This window comes from Mya arenaria, chromosome 2 (assembly GCF_026914265.1).
Source record: "Mya arenaria isolate MELC-2E11 chromosome 2, ASM2691426v1".
Lineage (NCBI taxonomy): Eukaryota > Metazoa > Mollusca > Bivalvia > Myida > Myidae > Mya > Mya arenaria.
In genome coordinates, this window is record NC_069123.1 from 49,118,641 (window position 1) to 49,135,946 (window position 17,306).

Genomic DNA, 17,306 nt, shown 5'->3' on the forward strand with positions numbered 1-17,306 from the left:
AATGTCCTATGTTTAGCTAACTTCACACAGCTATTTTTGCTCTCAAATTGTCTATTTATAAAATATTGACCAATTTTTTCAACGTAATGATTGAGAGAATGCGATTTTAAAAAGGGTAAAACATTTGACATTTTGAATCATATGATGCTGTAATTTGATAGAAAGAGTTGAGACTGAGATTGAGATTTGACTGGAGTATTTTCGTGATAATGGGGCGTGGTGTCTGTGTGTCAGTCTAGCCAATGTACAGTACTCAAACATACCAAAGTTCTGAGATTGCCGTCTCCAACATTTAAAAAGCAATGAGCTTAGCATTAAATACTTCTCGAATACGGCTTTTCAAATCTGACAAATACACACAGGGCAATATAACAATAGTTTATTTACATACATGAAATGAATGTGGAATGTGAACAAATAATGCAGTGATGATAATTAATAAACTACGGTCAGCATTGCCTGATTTTCATTTACATGACTACTGCATGGATATGTACGAATACAGCTTTCAAAGATAGTGGTGTTATCATGAAATTGGCTAAAATATTACTTGAACAACAATTATAGAATATTTGTTTACTATGACATTTTACGACAAAGTCATTAAAAACAAGAGATGTTAGTGAAACATTTATGCCCCCTTGGGAGCCAAATTGTTAGTAGGATTTGGACACTTAAATAAAATATGGACAATCAGAAAACCTTTTTTCAGCTTACAGTCACACTGACCTTGACCTTTGACCCACTGACCTCAAAATCAATAGGGTTCATCTGCTGGTCATGACCAATAAGCCTACCTAGTATGAGGTCCCTGGGTCAAAGCGTTCTCAAGTTATTGATCGGAAACCGTTTTTCATGTTAAGGTCACACTGACCTTGACCTTTGACCCACTGACCTCAAAATCAATAGGGTTCATCTGCTGGTCATGACCAATACACCTACCAAGTATGAGGTCCCTGGGTCAAAGCGTTCTCAAGTTATTGATCGGAAACCGTTTTTCATGTAAAGGTCACACTGACCTTGACCTTTGACCCACTGACCTCAAAATCAATAGGGTTCATCTGCTGGTGATGACCAATACACATACCAAGTATGAGGTCCCTTGGTCAAAGCGTTCTCAAGTTATTGATCGGAAACCATTTGGTATTCCGACCGACCGACAGACAGACCGACCGACCGACCGACATGTGCAAAACAATATACCCCACTTTTTTCAAAAGGGGGCATAATAACGTAACGTTACTGACACAAACATTCATGTATGCTACGGAGATGTAAAGCTCTTTTCGTATCAGACAGAAATGTTTCCTTAATAACTGACTGCCATGGCACCATAGTTCCACAGCACTCCACGACATGACATGTGACGGTGGACGGGGCTATCTGACGTTAGGGTCAGCTATCGCCATGGAGGGGTCACACGTGAATGAGATGGTGACTGCGTACCGCACACCGGATGTCAACTTCTCGACGTAATGCACGTTCTCTGACCCAGACGTGAAAAACGACACACGACCTAATCTGGGCTCCACTGTCATATTGTGTCCCTGGTCAGTGAAAATAAAACGTCCCCCCGTGAAGTCCGTGCCGTACGTCGTCAGATAGAGCAACGACGTGTAGAAGAATGAGCCGTACGTCACCTGTAATAAGCACCATGGGGTTGGTCAACGTCGTATTTATTTACAAGTTGTATCAAACATAATAACTGCGAGTTAATGAAACAAACAGTCAACTCAACGGATATTGTGGAAACAATTAAGCTTCTGAACGTACACGATGATAACGTTTTATTTTACAATACTTATTTTGTTTTTTAAATATTCCTTTACTTCATTTTATTTTACAATACTTATTTTGTTTTAAAATATTCCTTAACTTCAACTTAATGTAAAGCAATACGTTAACTATTTTAATAAGACTAAGGTTTAGAAATATACCAGTATATATAATACCCTGTCAATATGCGGATGCCAGTATTCATCGTGCATAGTTTTCGCCTCGCTCGTGTTCATGCGTGAGAAAAATGTTGGTTTCGTCAAAAAGAGTGACGTCAATGGCACGTGGAAATGTTCGGCGATGGCACGGTGGATTTTGTCCTTCACCCGCCTGTAGAAAGACACCTTACATGAATAAATATCATACACATTGTTTTCATATTGCAGAGAAAACAAAAATAATTAACATGAGCATCGAAACAATGCGAGAAGTGTGACCATTGACGGAATGGCGATATAATACCTCCGTGGGTTAGAGTTTAACAAGAGGCCCAAAAGGGCCTATGCTCTACTGGCATGGCTCTTGTGGTCATTTTCAATCCAGAGCATGTACGTTTGAGTAATAGGCAACAAATATATAGTTCACTTTTAGTGTTTGGGTTAGCTGAAAACGTTGAACGTTCAACATCTGAGGACAGGAAGTGTTGTAAGCAGATTAGTTGCATGAACTATTTTAATATGTGCCAAGTAAAGGTAATCTGAGGGTTAAAAAAATCTGCTTTCATAACTGTACTCATGGTCAAAATTTCATTTCTGTAGCTTTAAAAATAACAAGAGATGTTTGTCAAACATTATGCCCCCCCCCCTCCCCCCCTGAGCACCATGTTGTCAGGATTATATGGACAATTGAATGAAATATGCATGGACCGAAATGACAGCTGATTTGTTGCCGTTAAGGCAGTTTTAAGATTATGACCATTAAAGTGTGAGGATAGAGTGTGGTATGACCATGACCTTTGACTCTATGAACTCAAAATCCATCAGCTGGTCACCAGAAACCTAAATGTCAAGTTCGAGGGCCATGGGTGCAGGCATTGTCAAGTTATCACACAGACAAGTTTTTTTCGTTCAAGGTCACTGTGACCTTGACATTTGACCCAATGACCCCTTAAATCATAAGGGGTCATCTACAAGTCAGATGCAACTCCAAGTCAAGTTTGAAGGCCATGGGTTCAGGCATTGTTGAGTTATCACTCGGACAACCTGTTACCATTCAAGACCACTGTGACCTTGACCTTTGGCTCTATGAATCCTAAAATCAAAAAGGGTGATCTACTGGTCAGGCTTAACATCCATGTCAAGTTTAATGATCATAGGTTCAGGCATTGTTGAAATATCAGTGGGAGAAGATTTGTTAACTTTTTTGCGTTAAAGGTTACTGTGACATTGACCTTGGCCTGATGACCCCCGAAGTCGATAGGGGTCATCTACTGGGCAGGCCCAACCTTCATGTCAAGTTTGATGACCATAGGTCCAGGAATTGTCAAGGTCCCTTTCAAGGTCACTGTGACCTTGACCTTTGACCCCTAAAATCAATAGGGGTCATCTACTGGTCAGGCCCAACCTCCATGTCAAGTTTGAGGGCCATGGGTGCAGGCATTGTCGAGTTATCACTCGGATAACCTTTTACCATTCCAGGTCACTGTGACCTTGACCTATAGCCCAATGACCCCTAAAATCAATAGGGACCATCTTCTGGCCAGGCCCAACCTCCAAGTCAAGTTTGAGGGCCATGGGTGCAGACATTGTCGAGTTATCACTCGGACAACCTTTTACCATTCCAGGTCACTGTGACCTTGACCTTTGGCCAGATGACCCCCAAAAACCATAGGGGTCCTCTCCTGGTTAGGCTAATTATCCAAGTCAAGTTTGAGGGCCATGGGTGCAGGCATTGTCAAGTTATCACACGGAAAACCTTTAACCATTCAAGGTGACTGTGACCTTGACCTTTGGCCCGATGACCCCCCAAAACAATAGGGGTCTTCTACTGGTCAGGCCCAACCTCCAATTCAATTATGAGGGCCATGGGTGCAGGCATTGTCGAATTATCACTCGGACAACCTTTTACCATTCAAGGTCACTGTGACTTTGACCTTTGACCCGATGACCCCCAAAAACAATAGGGGTCATCTACTGGTCAGGCCCAACCTCCAGTTCAATTATGAGGGCCATGGGTGCCGGCATTGTTGAGTTATCACTCGGACAACCTTTTACCATTCAAGGTGACTGTGACCTTGACCTTTGGCCCGATGACCCACAAAAACAATAGGGGTCATGTACTGGTCAGGCCCAACCTCCAATTCAATAAAGAGGGCCATGGGTGCCGGCATTATTGAGTTATCACTCGGACAGCCTTTTACCATTCAAGGTCACTGTGAACTTGACCTTTGACCCGATGAGCCCCAAAAACAATAGGGGTCAGCTACTAGTCAGGCCCAACCTCCAAGTTAAGTTTGAGGGCCATGGGTGCAGGCATTGTCAAGTTATCACTCGGACAACCTTTTACCATTGAAGGTCACTGTGACCTTGACCTTTGGCCTGATGATCCCCCAGAACAATAGGGGTCAACTACTGGTCAGGCCCAACCTCCATGTCAGGTTTGAGGGCCATGGGTGCCGGCATTGTTGAGTTATCACTCTGAAAAGCTTTAAAATTATTTTACCATTAAAGGTCATTGTGACCTTGACCTTTAACCCGATGACCCCCAAAATCAATAGGGGTCATCTACTGGTCAGGCCCAACCTTCATATTAAGTTTGATGACCATACGTCCAGGAATTGTTGAGTTATCACTCGGACAAGCTTTGGTCTACCGACGGACCGACCGACCTACCGACCGACATGCCTGTGCAAAGCAATATACCCCTCTTCTTCGAAGGGGGGCATAAAAAGTCGGTCAAATTCAAGGACATCCGAGGACAACATTAATGCTTGTTTGCAAAACTCTTCAGATGGTCGAAATTTCATTACTGTAGCTTTAAAAATTAATAAGTAAGTCAAAAGGGTTAGGGCCAGCTTTTGTCCAAGGGGCATTATTTCAAATGTTTTCAATTGCATCATATTATGCACCACAGCAAATATCAAAGGTATGGGCCTTGTGGTTTGAAACAAGAAGATTTTAAAAATATTTCTTAAATAAGTCTCTAGGAAAATTGTGACACCCAGGGCAGTGCCAGTTTTGACCCAATGGGCATAATTTGAACAACCATGGTAGTGGACCACTAAATAAAGCCTTGTTCAAAATAGCAAGGATTTGCATAGCGGTTTCAGTTTTTAACATTTCCCAATTTAGGGGGGGGGGGGGGTCCGTCCCCCGTCCCTTACAAAGAAAAGAGAACTCTTCCCTGGGCCTCCGCCAATGTCGCCGAGGTAGTTTGCATTTGCCGCACTGGTCCCTTGCGGGACAATCTCCGTGGGGGTGGGGGAGGGGGGCAGTAATGACCCCAGGGGCATGATTTGAACAAACCTTCACAAGCAATTGTGACTATACATGTAAACTTGGCTAAAAATAGACTTTGCTCATGTAGACTTGGCTAAAAATAGACTTAGCTTAAAATAGCATTTTTTATACTTTCAAGACCCATAATCCAGGCATGCATGGGCAGATCTGGCTGGTTTTCAAAAAGAACCGAGTTCAAATGGATATCTAAATACTGTACAAGTTTCATCGAGATACAATCAAAACTGAAGACTATATCATGTTAACAAGCAATTGTTTACAGACAAATTGATTTTTTAATACTTTAAAGGCCCATAATCTAGGCATGCATGGTCGGATCTGGCTGGTTTTCGAAAGAAACCGAGCTCTAATGGATATCTAGATACTGTACAAGTTTCATCGAGATACAATCAAAACTGAAGACTGTATCGTGTTCACAAGCAATTGTTTACAGACGCACGAACGCACGGACGCACGGATATCCCCCGCCATTATTAATTAGTATATTTTGCAACCTGACTGGTACGTCTGACCAAAATTGTACACAACCACTGGTCAAGAGTGGGAATATAGGAAATACAAGTTGTTTGATCGGTAACCTAAATATTTTTGGATATATAAACATATTATAAAAGGATATTTTTTTAAGTTCTTCATATTGTGTGTTTTGAAGGTAAGATCAATATCAAGGTTATTTTGGCTAAAAAAGAAGGAAAATGGGTCGTTGAGCATGTGTACTCTGACCTTTAAATGTCTCGTGTGACCTTGACTTTTGAGGTATGGACCCGGGTCAAGGTCATTGCACATCGTCTCAATGAGAACAACATTTGTACCAAGTAATATGGTAATCCATAAATCTATAAGTAAGTTATAGCGCGGACTTGAGCATGTGTACTCTGGCCTTTAAATGTCTCGTGTGACCTTGACCTTTGAGGTATGGACCCGGGTCAAGGTCACTGCACATCGTCTCAATGAGGTCAACATTTGTACCAAGTAATATGGTAATCCTTCCATGCAAAAGTAAGTTATAACGCGGACATGAGCATGTGTACTCTGTCCTTTTAATGTCTCGTGTGACCTTGATCTTTGAGGTATGGACCCGGGTTAAGGTCACTGCACATCGTCTCAATGAGGACAACATTTATACCAAGTAATATGGTAATTCATCCATGCATAAGTAAGTTAAGTAAGTTATAGCGCGGACACGAAATGTTACAGCCAGACGGACAGACTGACAGACGGACGAAGTGCATTCCTATAATCCCCTCCCACACCATGGCAGGGGAATAATAATAAAAATAATAATAATAATAATAATAATAATAATAATAATAATAATAATAATAATAATAATAATTAGATGATGATAACAGTCCACCTGCCTATATATGCTGAAATCTTGTTCTGTGAATCCTTCGCCGTCCGGTAAAATACTGAAAATATTGTTTTAAATAAAAGATCTGCATTCCAAACCATTTCGTTTGCCAAAACAACACACTTAAAATTATACAACTTCATGTACTTGCAAATTATACTACTCAACGATGGGATCATTTCAAAGTTCGCGCCTCAGACACGTTTCTTGTTAAAATATATGGTGTGTTCCCACCACAAGATTCCGACATCATACAAGATAGAATAAATACAATACTTAAAGTCCATTACTGAAAGAGGGTAAATTACTTAATATCTAAACAACTAATATTACCTGTAAACATTAATAAACTTGTCGTTCTTCGACAATGCCCCGGAGTGAAGATCAAGAATAGAGGCCTGGAAATATAAATATAACTTGAGCTATACTTCCGCTACAATATAAGAATTACACAAACAAAACTTGCTTTAACGAATAATTGCAATACTATTGACACTGATATCCTTCAGAATGATTAATACGTACATAATTTACTTACCCCGCCATTGGAGCCGCCGTAGGCCAGTCCCCTTTTTGCAACACTATAATAATAAAAGACAAAATTGTAAAACTGAATAATGACTCCTTATTTTGTCATTATTAACGGACGTGTAGCTGAACATTAGTAGTATTAAACAAAGAAAAACTATTCCGACGACATCACGCCTGCCATTCGGAGCTCCTCGGCCATTTTTTCAAAAACAACCTCGGATGTATATGGACGGTTTACATACTTAAAAAGTGGTACGTTTAAGTCCGCTGCAAATAGATCGCGTAGTAATCTTATTTAGTAGTTAAAATTTATGACTTAACTCTTGGGAATCGTAATTATGTTTGCAATAATACACTTCAATGGCAATCAATTTAAACTGAGAGCAATGAATACAACTCTTAAACACTACATTTAATTAATGCTTTTATTAAAAAAATACGGACTACTTCAACAGATGTACCGGCATACATCCGAGGTTGTTTTTGAAAAAAATGGCCGAGGAGTTCCGAATGCACGCCTGCACTCACCCCAGCAGGTGCTCCGCTTCCTCTGACGTCACTACATTATCCCGTACAACCCGCCCGCAGAAACTCGGCTTGCATTCTGAATGGAAATGAGCTATTATAACAAGAGCGCACGCCAACGGCAACGCCAGTCTATTTTATTTCAACAATGGCATTACTCGTAGACAATTAGGTTGGAGTTGTGGGCATTGCTATTCATGTGCGTTTTCACGGTTTCTGTCAACATGTTTACCAAGTTTCATTTGAATAGCTTGAGCGGTGTAAGAGTAATCAGTAGTCAAAGTGTAGAGTTTGCACTGCGACAACGGTACCAAGACTGTACATCACCGTATAATTGATATACACGTTAATGAGTCGGGAATTTGAATTTGAATTACTGTTTATTATTCGATCTTTTTCAACTTTAAACTGAGTTACTTTTACTGACACTTATATATGATTATAATACAGGTCGTACCTTTAAATGGATCTTTTTGGTAATCCGATGAACAAGGAACGCTGTTGACAAGCTCGTCAGTTTTCACATCAGCACGTGCAAATGTCGTTTGTCCAGGGGATCCATACCGGTGCTTCAACACAGCTGCCGCTAAAAGAGTCAACCCACTCAGTACTGCCGCCACATATTTCCACTTTGAGCTGGCTATGCCTCCGTTTCTGTGAAATAAAACAAGATATTAACCCATACAGTAGTCAGTAACCAGGCGTGTAGCTGGATCAAATTGTGGCGGGGGCATGTTTCTCTCCGGTTCCATTCTCGAAAAAAATCGTCTGCAAACATGTATAGTTAGTTTATACCCCAGTCCTAGTGTCATGTTCTGACCGCGCCGTTTCTGGCCCCCAACGTTTTGCCAATGTTGGCTGGGTGTCATGATGTGAAACTTTTTACCACTTGCTAAGCTTTCTATTGCCTCGTTGTATTCCGCTGTTATTGAAGTCGGATTATGCCTCGTTTCCGCCACGCTCAAACATCGTTGAAGCCACATTGTGCCTTGCTACCGCTTAGCTGCCACCCCGTTCAGTTAAAATCCAACACGCACTCACTGGCTGATCGGACCATATATTATTATTGATTTCATTGCCGATCGAGATACATCTTTATTCTTTCTAACCAAACATAAAAGGGAAGACTGCCACCGGAGTCAGAATGGTCCCTCTGACCGGGACACTAGGAATAACAGAATGAAAAAGTGGAAGAACCGCAGAACCCCAAGCAGAATTAAGTTTTCCAGTTCACGTGTTTTCACGTTTAAGTCACGTTGAGCGTATTCTGACCATGACCTTAGAGGTATAATATTTCGGGTCTTGTGCGCGACAAGTCGCCTCATAATGGTGAAATTTTATGGCAAGTTGTCTGGACCGGATCGGTCGCACACACGTAAAAACACTGTGACCCGCCACCTCATCATGGTGAACCGGCCGGCCTTCATGGCATTTTTTTTTAAATCCTAGTAATGCATGGTACTCATTTTGGCATTTAACCCCTACGTTTGACCTTTAACTTTTAGGAAAAAACATTGGTATCGTTCGCGACACGCCGTATCATCATGGTGAAACTTCATGGCAAGTTTTTGAAAACCCTATAATGCATGGTCAAGATACAGCCAGGACAAGGTTTAGTCCGGACCAGTCTAACCAACAGTACACCGTGACTTTGACATTTACATCTATGTGTGATCCTGGCCCTTGAGGTACACACCTGGGACTTGTATGATAAACGTCCCTTAATCGTCATATTAAAAAGAATCCATGTCAAGTTTCTTTGAAATGTTGTAATGCTTGATAAAGAGGCAATCTGAACAAGGTAAAGTTCTTGCAAGTCTTTTGAAAGTCGGTCAAGATCATGAAGATTGACAGTCCGGATACGGTTAACTGACGCACGCATATAACGAAATTTTAATTATTTCATTCTAGCCATTTTGATTTCAATTCTTGTAGAAATGTGCTCACAGAAGGAGCACGTAGTAACAACGTTTTATAAAATATCTTCTAGATATGGACCGGACACAAACATCAACTAATTACGCGTATTATTTTCTACCGAGTGGACGTATACGTGGATGAATGTCGACACTTGTTAATGATAAAACATATAATATAATGAGAATTATTCGAATAAAACAAACCCCCACTGTACATCACCAAATTGTTATTATCATTTCAAACAGATACAAATAAAAACAATTGTATACTTATCTGAATTCATTTCGGATATGACATTTTCGGATACAGTTATCAATACTTACTGAGCTGTAAGCACTTTGGAGTCCTTGTCTTTCTTGGGTAGATTATTCTGGTGTTTCTGTTTTCGTACTTTAGGAGTTGTCATTTCAAAAGGAAAGTTCCACGTAATTTCCCAATTAACATGTGTGTTTACAAATAATCGGACACGATCGTTAATTTCCGTAATAATCCGTGGTTTCCGTAATAGATAGGGCGTAAAAAGTATTGTTCGTTTCTGGACCTCAATCTGGCGTTTGGTGTGTTTCCTCGAGTGACTTCTTGTCGGTGAAATGGATTGCACTGGTAGTGGCCTCGCACCTTTGTATTGTTACGGTCTAAATATGACATTATATCGGCATTGATCAAGATAGGGGGATCCTTATCATATTATGAGATGTGTACACAGCACGTGTGTTGTTTATTAAGTGTGGCGGAACTGTGGTCATTTAATTGGTAACTCAGCGGTCGCAGTTCCGATTTCCTCTGTCACCAATTTTAATACTATTCGTCTTCCATGAAAACTGTGACGTAGACAGAGGCAAGTTGACAATGTAGCGTATCACTCGTATAACTGATATAAGAGCAAAGACGTGGTCGATGTGTAACGTGCTAAGCCCCGCTTGTTCCAAGGTATCCTCAAATATATTCATGGTCTCAAACCTAGGCCAAATTGGTATTAAACGTTCGAAAGAACCAGTGGTATCTATTTAAACGGGATGTTTCTGTAAATCCCAGGTAGGTGACTGGTAATTTCTCTACATCACTCGAAAGCCGGTGTAGGTATATACGGCTGCAGTGGGTTCGAGCTCGGCATTGCGTGAAGCTAGCCATGCAGTAAGATGACGAAAGTCGCAGGTTCTTTCCAGGAACACCTTTCTTCTACGGACAGTTTTTATCTGATCAAAATTTAACACCGTGATCAGTTTTCATCGACTGCAGTCAGCGTCGTTGATAAAAAAAATAATATTGAAATGTTGTCAGGCCTTTGGTCAGTTTTCAACGGGGTCAGAATTGAATATTACAGGTGTTACAAAGTACATGATACATTGAAGTACGTTAAAGAACCAAGCTATTTCAAACCAAATTTCATTGTGTTTGTGCCCCATGCCCACAACAAGAATCATACTTTCACTGTCCGAAATGGCGTCGTATACTGGTATTTTATATGCGTTACGATTTGTCTCATACTTGATAGTTTAGAAAATATGTTGAACTTTGTACACTTTGTGATAATAAATCACTTTCTCGTGTTTCAAATGGTCAGCATACCGGAATGTAGATCAATACATCTAATTGACCAACGCGCAATTGTTTATGGTGGATGCTTGCCAACATCACCACGTATACGCATCTCTCAACAGTAACTTTGTAATGAATACAGCGATTGCTTTCACGTTTATAATTAGTGTTGTCCGTTCATTTCGCTCCTTTGTATATTCCGTTGTTTCATTTAGCAATGTACTTGTGTATATGTAAGAATATTCCGTGGCTTAAACAGTTCGACAGGAAATATTATTTAATGGAAATAGCGGTGTGAGGTCGGTCTGCACTTTTCTCCCGGGAGTTCTAATTGCATATTGAATTGCGAGGAAATTCTGGAGATTCATAGAAGACCAGTCGCTGAACTAAGTGTTATGTATTTGGACTAAATAAAGCCTTTTCTGACATCGTAAGTGTAGTGTATATGATTAAAATAGTTTATAACTTACGTGCGCACACAAAACCTTTCTTTGTAGTTTTTTTCTTCAATTTTCTTATGAAATAAATCGTAGGAATAAGCAGACTAATACGTCGATATTGATGATAAATATAATTTCTTTGTAGCCGGGAGCAATATGACAGACATAAACATGCTGGAGGAAAAATGGCGGATTGTTTTCGGCTTAATTGACATCAACAAAGATGGCGTTGTGTCGATAAAAGACGCCGACTCCTGCAAGTCCACGTTTACCGACATGTGTTCCGACCCTGCCCGGAAGGCACAGATGGTAGCCGATCTTGACAAATACTGGAACAACATAGTGTTCATCGGGGAGTCCCCGGACTGGAGCCGGGAAGTCAGCCAGGAACAGTTCATCAACCATTTCCGAGAGGTGTTCACGAGTGACAAGGCAGGGACGTCACTGACCGTCACGGACGCCCTCCGACACCTGCTGGCGGCCGCCGACATTGACGGAAGTGGGATATTTACCTTTGACAAGTTCTTTAAGTTTCACCAAGCATTCAATCTAGCACATGACATTGTGGTGCGCACAACGTTTAATCTGATTGGTCCAGCACCTGATGACACGTGCACGTTGAAACAAGTGCACGATTTCTATGTGGAACTTTTTGTTGGAGAAGATCAGAACAAATTTGCCACTTTGAAAAATGCATATAAAGCTATAGGAATGTTATAAAACGTGCAGGTATCATTTCTTGAAAATAACAATCATTATTTATAGTAAACGTCGGTCAGATGAAAGTTTTACCATTTCAATATATTTCTTTGATTTGACATATTGATCTTTTTTTGACCGGGCATGGCCCATATCTGAACTTGATGTAGATTTTTGTTAATAGGCAAGACTGTTGAACAAGTTTTTCATGCCTCCTATTGATTGATTAAGTTCATATAAGTTGTTTCTATGATTTGACCTTTGGTACTAAGCGTGTACGAGTCATTGCTCATCATCTTAAATTGACAGTCACATGTTTTTCTGTAACTTGACCTAGCGGCATAGTGTTTAATCAGACATACCTTATATATTCGGTTTCCGAACATTTGGGCACCTTAGGTCAGTTCGGGCCAAACGTGTTCGGCACTCAGGTCATCGGCACCATATAGCTAAGTCAAATCGGTACCCTAACATATTTGTATTACATTTAGTTGAATTAGTTCAATACGATATATATCGAATGAATACCACTAGTGATGTTTTTTATGAACCCCAAGTATTGTGTGCACAACACGGTTTTATTGGTTTGACCTAACAACATAGTTTCTTACCTGTCATGACCCATATTCGAACTAGATTTTTAAGGATCTTATCAACATTCATTAAGATCACGCGAAATATAGACACGAATAGACTCGTGCTAATGGACCGAGACCGGCTATGCGCGCAAGTATTTGAAACGGACTATAACAGATGTACTACAAACTGGTCTTATTGGATAAATTCAATGCTAAGCTACCTGTTGAAATCCCGACTGTGCATATGCTTGTGCGAAATCATTACATTAATAACATTTGGTCAACAGATGTAGGATCCATGCCAAAGCTACGAACATACCGTGAATTTAAACAAGAATTTAAATGTGAAAAGTATTTGAGCTTGGCTCTTAAGAAGAACGAACGTTCATTACTTGCTCAATTTAGGACTGGTATATTGCCACTACGAATAGAAACAGGTCGTTATTTAGGTGAACCAGTCAACTCCAGACTCTGTAAACTTTGTGATTCCCAAGAAGTGGAAAACGAGTGTCATTTTGTCCTAAAATGTCAATTGTACAAATTACATAATGCTGCAACAACTACATGTTTAGGACCACTTATGTCCAACGATGAATTTGTAAACCTCTCTGATACAGGCAAAAGCACATATCTCATGCAAAAACATGTCAGACAGTTAGCAAAATATATTGTGAAGGCATACACCATAAGGAGAAATACGTTATATTCTTAACGCATGAATGACATTGTGTTTCTATTCAATATACATGTTTATGTTTATTAATTTTGCCTCCATATTTTTGCACATGTACACGTTTGCTTTCGTTTTTTCATTTAATCTTTATCGAATGAAATTATTACCTCTTTGAACAATCTCCATATTTATAACTCATAGATGCTATATATGTATAAACTTGATTACCTATACCAGATTAACTGCACTGTAACATACAATTTTAAAAATGTATGACTATAAATATATGCTTTACATAACGTTAATATTTAGGTGACTTATAGGTCCGATGGGCCGGTTGTAAAATGTACTATATGTTTGTATTGAAAATGTAATTATGTTATATACACATGTCACTATAATAAACAATTTACTTACTTATATAGCTGAGGCAGACGTGTTTATACATGTATAAAAATATTGCATTCATGGATACTATAAATGGAAACACGCAGTACCAGGATAAAGTACTGCGTGGAAATGATCTTGCTGGAGTTATAAATTGGTGATTTGTTTATAAAATAGCATAGACCAATTGTCTGATTTGGTCCATAATCCCACATAATCGAGATGCTATTTGTGTATACATCATGTTTAAATGTCATGTGAGAAAACATACAAGTAGGAGTCAAGCGGCTAGAGTTTAAATGTAATGGGGCGACATTTTTTGAAATATCATTTTTTATGAATCGATGACATATAACTAAAGTGGTCCAATTTAGCCCATGATAATATTAACATTTTATGAAGTTAAAGAGACATCTGAAATCGTGTTGTATATTGTATACAACTATGCGTTGCAGGTAATATAATACAAATGTATGAACAATGTTAACTAGACACATGTGGTTTTAAGAAGAATAAACATTTACAGAGAACTGTGTTTGTATTTAGATGTATTTTCCATGATAAGCCTGTTGTTCGACTATACATTGCTACATAGAATACAAAATAGTAACAACTAAGTGCACGAGTATGTAAGTATATACCTGGTCTTAATACTCGTACATGTGTATACGTAGAAATAATAATCTTTTTATGCATTTTATTCATCTAACATATCGAGGGGTGAAAGCGAAAAGGTTCTATCTGCTTCTTTATTTAATGTCACTTAGAACCTTTTCGCTTTCACCCCTCGATATGCTTATGAAATGTGGTCTTAATAAAATATGGGATTCACGTTTATTAACGAATCTTTCATAAAACCTGTAATATAAAACAGATACTCGCATATTTAATTTTGTGTCGATAGTAAAGCACAATTAACAGTTATAGTAAATGTAATACTAGTAAGTATAACATTCATAGCCCAAATGCAAAACATATGAAACGAATCATTGCGATAATATATATGGTCCTCGTTCTTATTAAGTATTTATTTTTTTCTGATAGAGTTGTCATGTCATTATTTAATCAGTTCCATGAATACACTCTAATAAATTAGGAGAGTGTAGTCACAATAAAGAGTGAGAACTCTTCAGCATGTTTGTCACAGTTAGTTGAGTAGCATTTATCTCCCTTGAGCACCTGTCATATTTTATCACCTGTCCGCTAGACGGCGCGATAAATACTTCTTGTTACTAATTTGAGCGTTATATACCTTGCATTCTAAACATAAATAGGTCAGATAGAATAGTGCCATGAGAAAGTATATACATGATAAATTACTTCTTAAAATGAAAGGGCTCAAACAGAATTACGAGTTGAGAAAAAATTAATGTGGATAATTGCATTTATCGATCAGACAACGCCTGAAAAATGGGATGGCCTTTGAAGAGGATCATTTGTGATTTTACGGAGGGGGCGTTTTGATTACATCTTCAAATTTAATCTGCTGTGACCGAAACGTGTGAATGGATTGTAAACAAGACATATCCTTTATGTCGAAGCGTTTATCCGACATATTTCTTGCTGTGACGTGGATAAAATAAACAACATTCTCGTACAAATCTGCCGATTGTTTTCAGATCAAGTGATATCCTAACCAAGAGAAGTGTCCATACGACACATAGCAAAATGTGAGATATGGACGGTGTCATATCGTTGACATTTATGACTTACTCGTAATATTCTGACATGGGAGGCAGTTCTTCGACCCAAGTGACGATGCTAGGGTTGGACTCAGCTGGAAAAACCACCTGTCTTTACAGACTCAAGTTTGGCCAGTATACGGAATCAAGACCAACAGTTGGATTTAATTGTGAGAAAATACAAGTTGAGAATAGCAGTGGTAAGACTTCCAATTTCACAGTTTGGGATGTTGGAGGGCACGATAAAACAAGACCTTTGTGGAAATCTTACTGCCGGAAATCTGACGGGATCATCTATGTGGTCGACAGTACGGACAAGGAACGCTTAGAAGAAGCTAAAGTAGAATTAGTAAAAATACTGAAAGCGCCGGAGATTGCTGGATTACCTGTCGTGATATTAGCCAACAAACAGGACTTGCCTGGCTCGCTGTCTGGAAGTGATGTGGAAAGCGTGCTGGCAATGCGCGAGTTACCCACGAGCCAGCTGTGGCACGTTGAGCCTACGTGCGGGGTCACGGGGGAGGGGCTCGAGGAGGCCGTTGAAAAGATTGCCGACCTCATAGAGAAGAAACGGAAAGGCAAGCGGAAAAGATGAATCTCATGGGGATGTAGCCCTGTGATGGGTGTATTATGATCTCCGGACCCCAACCCCCGGTATGGTCCAGTACCTGGTTTGAGCTGTTACGGCTTGCAATGATGGATCCATGGTCCGACTGTGATGTCCCATGCACTCGTACATGTTGTTAACTTTCTTCAAGTCGAGGACTACTAACCGATTTACCTCATAAGTGCTGAAAATGTGATTGATTCCTTTACAAAGCAAGCAATCTGTTCTTTGTCGCAAAATTGCCCAATAAGTGCCATAATTTGACTATTGGATGTTTTCTTCTATGACACAAAACCAAGACCGTGTGTGATACTGGAAATATATATTATTTACGTTTAAAGATTGTTATAAGTATATATACAACAATTGAAATGTGTCTATTTGGTTTAAATATGCAAATGAATGTTATCTGATAATCTGAATGTTAAATATAATATAATGTATCCAACTCATCTATTGTGAACATTCCGATTGATTTGTAAGTCTTTGAAGATGTCAGGCTTTTCGTGCTAAATTAGCGGATATTTTATATAGAACTATGTCAGTTTATTGTTAAGTTTTATGGTGTATTAAAGTATTCTTTGTAGATGTATTCTTAAGTTTGACAATTATCTGTTTTGGCAATCTCTTGAAGAATAATATATTTTAATTTGGGACACAAAAGAATGTCATCATGTATGGCTTTAATAATATATTAGATATTAAAACCTTTACATGTTTTATTTTAAAGAATAATATTTACATTTTCTGAAGAAAAGAAGAAAAATATACTTCAGTTGCCATTATCATTGATTTTTGGCATGTTCGTGTCTCATGCCTCCAGCTTTTCAAATATTCACCATTATTGCTGATTATATCTCTCCAGTGCAGGCGATATTGTAAGTTTTTACATATATACGAATACCATGTATATTTCCTTATAAATGAATTGTTAAAGGTCAAGAAATCTGTTAAAGTTTTGTTGAGATTATGTTCACAAAAAATAGAGTACTTAAACAATGGAAAACAACCTGTATTGTTGTTATGGTGTAGATAATACTCCCAGCTGCCAGATGCCAGACAGAGTGTAATTGACATGCCCCCCATGCGTTATCACTGATACTGATATGCTCAGCCAGATGAGGTCTCAATTAAACC

General features: G+C 39.1%; 3 protein-coding genes across 3 annotated transcripts; 2 read left to right on the plus strand and 1 right to left on the minus strand.

The window, feature by feature from the left end:
* Window positions 1-365: 365 nt before the first annotated feature.
* On the minus strand, window positions 366-10,074 carry LOC128225249 (2-oxoglutarate and iron-dependent oxygenase domain-containing protein 3-like). Its single transcript, XM_052935354.1, has 8 exons — window positions 9,888-10,074; window positions 8,102-8,298; window positions 7,648-7,723; window positions 7,127-7,169; window positions 6,922-6,986; window positions 6,596-6,646; window positions 1,953-2,106; window positions 366-1,640 (listed from the first exon to the last, which is right to left on the minus strand). The coding sequence occupies exons 1-8, from the start codon at window positions 9,968-9,970 to the stop codon at window positions 1,380-1,382; spliced, it is 930 nt and encodes a 309-aa protein (XP_052791314.1). The 5' UTR covers window positions 9,971-10,074; the 3' UTR covers window positions 366-1,379.
* Window positions 10,075-11,264: 1,190 nt separating this feature from the next.
* LOC128225252 (sarcoplasmic calcium-binding protein-like) lies at window positions 11,265-14,382 on the plus strand. Its single transcript, XM_052935357.1, has 2 exons — window positions 11,265-11,533; window positions 11,689-14,382. Exon 2 carries the CDS (start codon window positions 11,700-11,702, stop codon window positions 12,261-12,263), a length of 564 nt encoding a protein of 187 aa, XP_052791317.1. The 5' UTR covers window positions 11,265-11,533; window positions 11,689-11,699; the 3' UTR covers window positions 12,264-14,382.
* Window positions 14,383-15,094: 712 nt separating this feature from the next.
* Window positions 15,095-17,178, plus strand: LOC128225253 (ADP-ribosylation factor-like protein 4A). Its single transcript, XM_052935358.1, has one exon. It carries the CDS (start codon window positions 15,609-15,611, stop codon window positions 16,155-16,157), a length of 549 nt encoding a protein of 182 aa, XP_052791318.1. The 5' UTR covers window positions 15,095-15,608; the 3' UTR covers window positions 16,158-17,178.
* The last annotated feature ends 128 nt before the right edge of the window (window positions 17,179-17,306 follow it).

Coding starts and splice junctions, on each gene's coding strand:
- LOC128225249 (XM_052935354.1), bottom strand. CDS start 9,970: ATGACAACTCCTAAAGTACGAAAACAGAAACACCAGAATAATCTACCC. Junction 6,647..6,921: donor AAGTTTATTAATGTTTACAG/GTAATATTAGTT, acceptor CAATATTTTCAG/TATTTTACCGGACGGCGAAG. Junction 2,107..6,595: donor CAAGATTTCAGCATATATAG/GCAGGTGGACTG, acceptor GTCTTTCTACAG/GCGGGTGAAGGACAAAATCC.
- LOC128225252 (XM_052935357.1), top strand. CDS start 11,700: ATGACAGACATAAACATGCTGGAGGAAAAATGGCGGATTGTTTTCGGC.
- LOC128225253 (XM_052935358.1), top strand. CDS start 15,609: ATGGGAGGCAGTTCTTCGACCCAAGTGACGATGCTAGGGTTGGACTCA.